This window comes from Hyaena hyaena, unplaced genomic scaffold, assembly GCF_003009895.1.
Source record: "Hyaena hyaena isolate Hyena2069 unplaced genomic scaffold, ASM300989v1 scaffold_220, whole genome shotgun sequence".
NCBI classification, from domain to species: Eukaryota; Metazoa; Chordata; class Mammalia; order Carnivora; family Hyaenidae; genus Hyaena; species Hyaena hyaena.
Window position 1 is genome coordinate 2,021,563 of NW_024080852.1, and position 10,955 is coordinate 2,032,517.

A 10,955-nucleotide genomic window follows, 5' to 3' on the forward strand; every position below is an offset into this window, starting at 1 on the left:
CAATGTGCTGAGTGAATATGAGGTTCAGGCTGTCTCTCTAGTTCAGATATAATACATTGTGTTTATAGAAGATGTCTGTTGATAGTGGCAAAAGCGTCACACATGAATATGTCCCTAAATAAAAGAAGACAAGAAGGTATTGTGGTTGCAGTTAAGCATGTATTTTTGGAGATGGCCAGACCAGGCTTCAGATCTCATTTCTTCCAATTACTGTGTGACCTTCCATAAGCTGTTTAACCTTTCTTCATGCATAAAAGTAACTAGAGTTAAATATTAGTTAATTTTTTTCTTTTGAAATAAGATTTGTCTACAGTAAAATGCACAAATTTTTAGTGGGCCATTCCATAAATTTTGATAAAGACTTACACTTGTATAACCTGAATTCCAGAAAGTTCCCTGCAAGCCCCCTCCCAGTCAACCCCATAGGCAGTCATTGAAAGGACTTGTAAATATTCACACTCCTACTCACATTGCAGGGTTATCTGTTTGCCCACGCCCTGATCGACAGGGAGTTATCAAACCTGGATTCAATAAATTTTTACTGTTCACTCCAAGACATATTCAGTAGACCTGACAGGAATATCACTTTCAAAGAGCTTACTGTCCCTAAGGGGAAAGGCGTGTACCTGATTAAGTATAGGACAGGATACAAAGAGACAAGGTACGAAGTGCTGCTGAGAGCAGAAACTTGGTGCTAACAAGGGTGGGGGTCAGGAATACATCATGGATATGAAGGGGGTTTGTTTACATTCCTTTTTCAAAAACGTTTATTATTTTTAGAGAGAGCATGTGTGTGTGTGTGCGCGCGCACACACACATACACTTGCAAGTGGCGGGGGGGGGCAGAGAGAGAGAGAGAGAGAGAATCTCAAGGAGGACCCACACTATTAGAGCGGAGCCCAGCCCAACTCTGGGTTCAATCCCAAGAACTGTTGAGATCATGACCTGTGCCTAAATCAAAAGTCTGATGCTCAACCGCTGAGCCACCCAGGTGCCCTACACTCCTTTTATGTCCACCTCATCATTATGCATGTAGTAGACAATAAACGCTTGTATCATTTGTTGGTAATTAGTGAATATTTACTTATTTAATGATTCATGATCTTTGGATCCCTTGATCCTCCCTCAATTGCCTCCCCCTCTTTACCAGTCTTTTTTGGTCTGGCATTTAATTTATATATTTTAAAATATACTATTAAGAACACTATCGCATTTCAAAAACAGTCAATCTAGGGGCACCTGGATGGCTTAGTCGGTTGAGCGTCCGACTTTCGCTTAGGTCATGATCTCGCGGTTCGTGAGTTCGAGCCCCGCATCGGGCTCTGTGCTGACTGCCAGCTCAGAGCCTGGAGCCTATTTTGGAGTCTGTCACTCCCTCTCTCTCTGACCTTCCCCTGCTCGCGCTGTCTCTCTCTCTCCTTGAAATAAAAATTAAAAAAAAAAAAAAGTCAATCCAGTTAGAAAATGGGCAAAAGGCATGAACAGATATTTCACTGGAGAGGATGTACAGATGGCAAAGAAGCACACAAAAAGATGTTCATGAGCCCTTAGGGAAATGCAGATCAAAATTACAGTGAGATATCACTACACACCTATCAGAATGGCTAAAATAAAAAAATACTAACAACACCAAATGCTGGTGAGGATGCAGAGAAACCGGATCACTCATGTATTTCTGGTGGAAAGGTAAAATGGTATGGCCACTTAAGAAAAATATGCAGTTTCATATAAAACTAAACATGCACTTATTATTATGACCCATCAATTGTACTCCTGGGCATTTACCCCAGAAAAACGAAAATTTGTGTGCACACAAAAACCTGTACAAGAATATTCATAGCAGGTCAATTTGTAATAGGCCCAAACTGGAAACAATCCAAGTGTCATTCAACAGGTGAAACAAACTGGCACATCTATACCACGGACCACTACTCCGCAATAAAAAGAACACTGAGACACGCAACACCTTGCATGGATCTCAAGGGAACATGCTGAGTAAAAATAAGCCAATCTGATTCTATTTATATAGCACTCCTGAAGTGGCGAAACCATATGAAGAACAGATTGGTCATTGGTGGGACATAGAGAAGTGGGGAGGGCAGGTGGCCATAGCTATAAATGAGCATAAATCCCTTATACTCAGCATATTTCATATCTTGTGATGGTCACACATGCAATAAAATTATACAGAACTAAATACACACTAATGAAAAACTGATGTAATCTGAATAGGGTTGATGGATTGGATCAATGTCAATGTTCTGTTTGTGTCACTATACTATAGCTGTGCAAGATGTTACCACTGGGGAAAGTGGATGAAAGGTATATTGAATCCCTCTGAATTATGTCTGACATTCATGTATTTAAAAATATGAACATTTCTGGGTGCACACACACACAAAAAACCAGAGAGTACAAATGGAAATGGAAAAGGGGAGACTTGGGGCACCTGGGTGGCTTAGTCGGTTAAGCGTCCGACTTTCGCTTAGGTCATGATCTCGCGGTTCGTGGGTTCGAGCCCCGCGTCGGGCTCTGCTGACTGCCAGCTCAGAGCCTGGAGCCTGTTTCAGTCTGTGACCCCCTCTCTCTCTGACCCTCCCCTGCTCACGCTGTCTCTCTCTCTGCTAGAAATAAATAAAACATTTAAAAATAAATAAATAAATAAATAAATAAATAAAAATAAAAAAAAAAAAAGAAAGAAAAGGGGAGACTCTGGGCGCCTGGGTGTCTCGGTTAAGCGTCTGACTTTGGCTCAGGTCATGATCTCACAGTTTGTGGGCTCAAGCCCTGTGTCGGGCTCTGTGCTCACAGCTCAGAGCCTGGAGCCTGTCTTCAGATTCTGTGTCTCCCTCTCTGACCCTCCCCTGCTCACGCTGCCTCTCTCTCTCTCTCAGAAATAAACTTTAAAAATTTTTTAAAAAAAGTAAAAAAAGCAAAAGGGGAGACTCTTCACTTGATACCTTGCTGTTTTTTTCTTTTGTTTTACCACATGCATACTTCTTGTTAATTAACATTTGTGTTTCGTGTCTGTCAAAAAATATTCTAGAAATTTTACCTAAGAAGTTTGTTTTAGAAGCATATTTGGTAAGCTTAGAATTTGAAGTCCAATGCAAGAAAGTGGTTCAGTATTGAACTCTAAGTACTGACATAACTACAAATTTTATATTACACTACAACTATTGAGCAGAAGGGGAGGAGAGGAAGGAACTAGTAATAAGTATAAAGCTTTTTGGATTAGAAGAAAAGAGTGTTCCTTTTATTGTATTTTATTTATTTAAAAAAATTTTTTTTAACATTTATTTATTTTTGAGACAGAGACAGAGCACGAGCTGGGGAGGAGCAGAGAGAGAGAGGGAGACACAGAATCCGAAACAGGCTCCTGGCTCTGAGCTGTCAGCCAAGAGCCCAATGCGGGGCTCGAACCCACGGACCCCAAGATCATGACCTGAGCCAAAGTTGGACACCCAACCGACTGAGCCACCCAGGCGCCCCAGAGTGCTCCTTTATTTTAAAAACACAGCTGCATTTTGGGGCTTTCCCCTTTCTTGTTGTGATGGTTAATTTTGTGTCAACTTGACTGAGCTAAGGGATGCCCAGAGAGCTGATAAATCAATAGTTCTGGGTGTGCTTATGAGGGTGTTTCTAGAAGAGATTAGCATTTGAATCAGTAGACTGAGTAAAGAAGGTGGCCCTCACCAGTGTGGGTGGGCATCACCCAGTCCATTGAGGGCCTGAATGGAACAAAAAAGCAAAGGGCAGACGTGCTCTTTCTGCTTGAACTGAGACATGCATGTTCCATTGCCCTCAGGTACAGGTGCCGCTGCTTCTCAGGCCTTTGGATTCTGGATTGGAGCCACCCCACCAGCCAGCTTTCCCAGGCCTCCAGCTTGCAGGTGGCAGATCATGGAACTTCTTAGCCTCCAAAGTCATGTGAGCCAATCCCTGATGATAGATCTCTTTTTATATATATGGATAAATACCCTATTGCTTCTGTTTCTTTGGAGAACCCTCATACACTCGTTTCGAATTCTATTTGGCAGAAGTTCAGACGTTATAATCTAGAGCGTGTTTGTAAGGTTTAGTGTAGAAATCGCTGCATTCCTCCAGAGATTAAATTTACTAGTGGATAAGGAAAATAGGATGTTGAAGACTGGACAGATCTGGGAAATACCTCCATCTACAATAAGATGTTCACATTAGCCTGGGATAGAATTTGGGATTAAGTTAAGCAGCTGATGTTTCAGAAACAATGGGAAGGATGCACAGTTGTACCCAAATGTGAATCTAAAAGTTCTTACATTTTTTCATTAAAAAAAAAAAATATATATATATATATATATACACATACATACATACATATTTGCCAGAAAAGATGATTTCAAAAAGTGTACAAATGAAATGAAAACATTTTGGTGTATTTTATTCCAGGATTAATAAATTAACTTCCTCTGTAATATATTCTTTTACATCAAGACATAATTGAAATCATACTATATAGTTTAATCTTTTTTCCAATTAATAATATATCCCAAGAATTTCCAATGTTAAAATTCTTTACAAGTATAATTTTTGATAGTTATGAAACATTGCATCCTGGATGTACCATGACTTATTCAAGCACCCTCCTATTGTTAGCTATTTAAGTTACTTGAGATCACAAACAATGCTGAGACCAGCACCTTTATCCATTAAACTTTGTCTCCACTACTATCCTCTCAGCATAGATGAGAACTTCTATGTGCTTGAATACATAACATGAATACATGAGATGTAACATTTTAATTTTCTCTTAGGTTTCTTACTATTGGACATTTCCCCATATTTTAATTTCAGATACACATGTCATGACATCTCTTTTGAAAGTGGGAGTATTTGGAGATGTGCTTCTGGTTAGTTAGCAGCTAAGCCTCGTAAGGATGACTTGAAACCCTAGAGTATGTGGGAATGATGGAAAAGGGGAGAGGAAGAAAGCAAAGCGATGGGGAATAAAAGGAGCAAATGAACTCGGAGATCAGAAAGAGCCAGAGCGAGGGAACAAGGCATCCGCTCTAAAACCTCTCAGCCGTTGAGCCATCAAAGACTCCACACCTGGTTTCCACCAGATGTCCAAGTGTGGTTTCAGCCTCTGATAAAGAGTATTCTCAAAGAAGTCCAAAGATTATTGAAACACATTATTCTGATGACTGCACAGCTGGCACAACAGAGCCAGCTGTGGATAAATAATCGAGGAAGTGGGAAAGCTAGAGGTTTGTGTGGGAAGGAGCACACAGGGAGAGAGCCCCGGGGTCTTCTCGAGACCTGCTCTGTGGGCGAGGGAGCCCTGTGGGAGGAGCGCCTTGCCCAGGCCCGGCAACTCCGGCCCGGCTCTCTGTGCTGCCCTGCCCTTGTTCAGAGGGTCTGTATAGCTGGGGCTGTTCGAGTATCTGGGCAGCCAAGCCAGGCTCTGGCTCCCCCTCAGGCACCACGGCTGGTTAGAACATAGTAAGTGCCAAACTGGTTAGTTAGTTTTCTCCCTGAAGAGGGACTGTTTCCTGCTCCTTCCACACAAGCTGCCCTGAGGGGGTCAGTGGGGCTGGCAATATAGAAAGAGCTGTCTACAAACACCTAGAGTAGACAGAGTATGACCGTAGGAAGAACACACAAACATCAGGCAGGACACAGACCCAGAAATATCATGGCTGGTGGCATTAGGTTTATTCTGAGAGAAAGCAGAGTTTGGAGCTCTTGAAAGGCACTTGTGAAACACGCAAGTAAGAGCAGTCATGAGACTCAGGTAGATGCTGCAATACGCGGTCCCTCCCGGGCATCTGCCAGGGCCACAAAGGCACCACTATCAGACAGGAAAACCAGAATCCTAGTATCGCACAGTAGAAAAAGGGTAAACAGATTGTCTGCTTTTTTATTCTAATAGTTTTGCTTCCCCTGGCCATCCTTAAATTTTGGCATTTATGGCTGGAGGTACAGGGCCCATCCACGACTCTCCTAGATGGAAAAAATCATATTTGTTAGAGGCTGGCCCCACAAGCCCCCAGGGGGTTCCTAGGTAGAGCTCTGCTTGGCTTCCTTCTCTTCTATGGTGGTGAAGGTGGCCTCTCCCCATTCAACCTTGAGAACTCCTGTGTATGAGGCTTCATTGTTGGAAATGCATAGAACATGTCTTGCTCTACATCTGTCCTTCTGGTCAACTGATATAATGGGGGTGGGGCTGGGGTCAAGGGCAGCTCACCATGAACCTGTAACTTACCCAGCAGGTGTGCCAGCAACTCCATCCGGTCAGAACCAAACAGCATATGGGTTTGGCCATCCAGATGGGCCACGGTGATGGGCAGCCCAAAGGCCTGGAGAAAGCAGTGATGGAGCAGGTGTTTGTTAGGCTGGGGTCAAAGGCTAAGAGTCAATACTTGTCTGAGGTCACAGAAGCAAAGTAGCCAAAGATGTGACTGTTAAGAAGCTCCCTGGCTTTAAGTTTTCTGTTTTTAACTCTCAGACGCGGTCTTTCTTCTCACCATCCAGCTCCCTCCCTTTTCTTTCCTTGGACTATGGGATGGGAAGGGAGGGGATGAGGGTTGACTGGGAGCTGGGAGGACTCATGTTGGGAGCAACTTTTGGGACAGGAGCATGGGGACCCAGCAGATTCTCAGCCTGTCTCCAGCACTGGGGTTGGCGACCCACATCAAGAGTTGCTCACCCCATATTTGCAGGCTGCATTGGTGGTATCCTTGAGCTCGTTTTTCACCTTTGGGGTTGACATCTTTTCCAGAAGTCCCTGGGCTTGTTCTGTAGACATGCCAGCCTTCTCTGCAGCCTGAGGGCGTGTGATAGGGAACACAGCCGTGTCTGAATTAGTGGGAGTGAGGATCCCGGGGGGAAAAATTCTGGTCTCTTTATTTTCTGCTCCCATTTTCCTGGTAAGGCCTTTACCCACCCACAAGTGGATGTCTAGCTTTGCTAAGAGGGGCAAAGTTTTGAGACTGGTGGTAAGAACAGGTGGCAGAGTCACAGTTGTAGAAATTGAAAGCCAGAGGCAGCTCAGAAACCAGCTTCCCTATCTCTTCATTCACCAGTGAGGGGACTGGTATCCAGAGGTGGTCTATGACTTGGTTGGCATTAGAGGGCTTGTCAGTGGCAGAGCCAGTGCTAGAATCCACATCCCGACAGTAAGTCTGGGATCGTGACTTCCTGCTTCTCAGAACTCCTGAATATATTATGCTCTTCTGAGTCAAGGGCTAGGCTACAAATTCTCATGGAATTTCCTAAGGACCTTTGAGCAAGGCACGGGGATGCAGCCACCTGCATGGCTTAACAACAATCAAGGCTTCAGTATGGGGTTTGTTGGTATCATTTGGGATTAGTGGTTCTTAACTTTGGCTGCACATTAGAATCTCCTGAGGGAGCTTTTAAAAAATCCCACTCATAAGACATCCCCTGGAACAGTCAGATCAGAACTTCTGGTAGGCAGCACCCAGGGGCTCTAGGGGACTTAAATACACAGCCAAGGATGAGAACTACTGCAGCCTGACCTCCTCACCAGGAGGAGACAGAGTTAGCAGTGTATTCTAATGTGACACTATCTTGGCTACATGTCAGAATTGTGTCCCAGACCAGATGTTCAACAATAGTGGTACGGTTAAGTAAACAAAGAATGCAACGCTCTGTAGAGACTAAGAAAGGTACTTTCAAAGAGTTTACGATGGCATGGAAAATGGTTGTCGCACCTGGAAAGGCAAGCCTGGGCATTTACTCTGCAGGAATAAGAACAGTGTAGGAATATACTGGCTATTCTTTGTATGTGTACTTCAGGTGATTTGCCATTTTATATATTAAATCTGAATTTGCCTCAACTATCTGTAGACTGAAGGGAAAATATTATTTTGAATTTCCTGATTTAATTCCAACGAAAAACTTAACTTTTTATACCTTCATTGAAGGCTGGCACACATTTCAACGTTTTGAGCTATTTCTATTTGTTTTCACTCAGCTTCTGTAGAATTCTGGCTTGAGTCCATTATCTCTTTGTCTTTTCGAAGCCTGTCTGTAAAGTCTCCTGCTTTCTACTCTGGCTGTTGGTGTGGTCTGTGCTGGAGTGTCTGGGGCCAGTGCTGTATCCCATCCCTCCCCATCCGGGGACACCACCATTTAACAGCTCGCTCCCACTGACTCCTTTCATGAAGTAAATTCTACCCAGATGCAATTTTGCACTTGCCCTTTCAAACATGAGATCATCTTCTGAGTGTCCTCCTAGTTCCAACCTTTCAGTAATTTGGCTTCTCAAACACAGACCTGCTCTCTCCCGTAATAACTGTGACCTCTTCCACAGAATATGAAAACTACACCCTCTCTGCCCCCTGAACACCAGCTGTTCTCCGCTTTGCTATGAGAGGAGTGGGGACGCAGCCGGGACACTCACAGCCAGGATGCTCTTGGGCTCCGAGATGTCTTCATCCTGAGGAGAAGAAAACACTCAGCAGGAAGGGGGTGGTGAAGGCTGAGATGGGGGACAAGTAGGCCAGCGAACAAGAGGGGAAGGCGGGACCAGGATGCCGGGAATGGTTCTGGGGGAGAGTCAGAACACCATCCAGGCTCTCCCAGGCAGGTTCCCAGAGCTCCGGCCTCACCTGTGACCAGACACGCATCCATAGTTCCCTGGACACTTTCTCCAGCATGTCTGGGTGCTCCAGGTTCACAGCGGTGAGGAATCTCATGGCTGATAAACTTCCTGCAGGGCAGGGGTACACAGAGGCAGGCTCTCCTAGCTTGTTTCTGATGAAGGACCAGCCCCTTCCTGCTTCTGACATCCCCAGAGCTCGATTGCCCTCAGCCTCCCACCCAAATTTCTCATAGCCAATTTGACCTGCTCTTTCTCCCCTTTGGTCCCCACAAGCTGCTGCTGACTCAACTCTGACCTGTGTTTCCCCCAGGTTTGTCTCAATTTCATGTGGTTGCCAGCCCCTGCTTCCTGGCACTAGTTTCCAACTGCGCTGCCTTCCATCAGATACCCCTTCTATATACCATTCTTTTCACCTTTTTCAAGGATCACAAAGAAATCCTTGGGGAACTGGAGGGGAACCTGGACATACTCTCCCAGGCGCATAATGTCATTTTTCATGTATTGGGCTTTGCGGGGCAGCATAGCTGGCGGCTGGTTTCCTGCAAGTGAAAATTTGGGCACAATGGTGAGAGACTACCAGAGGGTCCCAGGCTTGGGGGTCTACTACCTGGGTTTTGACCAGAGGGCTAATTACTAGCTGGGGGCACCAATGTAAAGACCCAACTGAAGACATCTCTCCCTCAAATAAGGTCCCAAACACGACTGCCTTCACACCGCTGTCTTTCATGATCCCGGCAATGAGGCTCGGGCGCAACTGCAGTTTGATGTTCCAGAGCTTCTTATATCGGCACAGGACCTGCGGAGGCAGAGATGCCAGTGTGTAAGATGGAGACAGTGAAGATGGCTGAGGGAGGGGGAAGAGTGTTTCTTGCCAACTGATTAGCCAGAGGCTCTAAGCGCAAACTAGGGGTTCTGCGCTCAGCCTGAATCCTGTGGCAAAGCCCTCCGTTGCTAGAAATCGATCCCATGAACTTTGCTCCGTCCCAAGAAATCGATCGCAGGATCATTTTGTGGACGGCTTCCATACTATTCATTCTCGGGCCCCCCAAAGGGGTGGCAGTGCCATGGAATTCTCCTTGACACCCTTCTTCTTCCAAACCGCCGTGGGAAACCACTGTCTTAGATACAACGGTTCGACCTGGACCCAGCGACCGTATCCCGTTTAAAAACACAAAGTGACCTTCAGCTCCGGCTCTCTATCGCGTGTCCTAAACCCCATCCGGCAGCGCCAGACCTTTCTCGAGACTTAGGTCCCCGCGCGCCCCGCTCCCGCCTTTCCCTCTGCCCTTGCCCTCCAAGCCCCGGCCGAGGGGGCTCCCCGAGTCACCTCGAAGCCCAGCCAGGAGTAGGGGGACAGCACATCGTAGAAGAGCTCCAGAGTGCGCGGCAAGGGCCCCATGCTGCTGCAGCACGCAGTTCTCCTCTGGCGAGCTGAGTCGGGGTCGGGATTCCAGGCCTGCGGGGGAGGAGCAGCCCCGCCTCCGCCGCGCAGCCGCGCGAGTAAGACGGCCCCCGGCCAAGTTTGGCCAGAGGTCGTGTGGGCGGGGCCGTCTGGCGGGAGCGGGTGGGCACCGCCTCCTGGGTAGTGCGTGGTGCGTGAGGGCGGGGCTGTCTCTGCCCTGGCCTGGGCGGGAGTCCAGGGCCCAGGGGTGTGTTTGAGGTGTTAGCTGCGCACCTTTGGCAGGACCCTCGACCTCTCTGAACCTCACTTTCTTCCTCGTCCTTTTGTTTTTTTTTTTGAGAGAGAAAGAGCGCGCCTGCGCGCGTGGGGGAGGGGCAGGGGAGAGGGAAAATCTCCAATAAATTACAGGCCCAGCTACGAGCCTGAAGCCAGGGCTGGATCACACCATCCTGAGATTATGACCCCAGCAGAAATCAAGAGTCCCGCGCCTACCCGTCAGCTTATTGTGGGAACCGCCCAGAGAACCCCCTCCTCATCCCTCTCAAAAATGGGGATGTGTGGGGCTCCTGGGTGGCTCAGTCGGTTAAGACTTGATTTTGGCTCAAGTAATGATCTTACTCTTTGTGAGATAGAGCCCTGTGCTCCACGCTGACAGGACAGAACCTGCTTAAGATTTTGTGTCTCCCTTTATCCTGTGCCTCTCCCCAGTTTGCGCGCGTGCTCTCTCTCAAATAAAATGAAAAAATCGAAAACAAAAATGGGGATGCGTAATAATAGCCTTCTCACATAGTCTTGTGAGAAGAAAAGGGCTGATACACGTTAGTTATTTGTGTTACCTGGAAATTGCAGGAAGTTCTTGGGACCAGGGCAGAGTAAGAAGTGCCTAAATTAGACCTTTTTTTTTTTTTTTTTTGGTATGTCTCAGAGCTTAGCCTGGAACGTATT

General features: G+C 46.3%; 1 protein-coding gene across 1 annotated transcript; it reads right to left on the bottom strand.

Moving 5' to 3' along the window:
- Positions 1-5,670: 5,670 nt before the first annotated feature.
- GSTK1 (glutathione S-transferase kappa 1) lies at positions 5,671-10,135 on the bottom strand. Its single transcript, XM_039243046.1, has 8 exons — positions 9,936-10,135; positions 9,323-9,404; positions 9,022-9,147; positions 8,616-8,716; positions 8,408-8,443; positions 6,689-6,805; positions 6,245-6,338; positions 5,671-5,982 (listed from the first exon to the last, which is right to left on the bottom strand). The coding sequence occupies exons 1-8, from the start codon at positions 10,005-10,007 to the stop codon at positions 5,933-5,935; spliced, it is 678 nt and encodes a 225-aa protein (XP_039098977.1). The 5' UTR covers positions 10,008-10,135; the 3' UTR covers positions 5,671-5,932.
- Between the last annotated feature and the right edge of the window lie 820 nt (positions 10,136-10,955).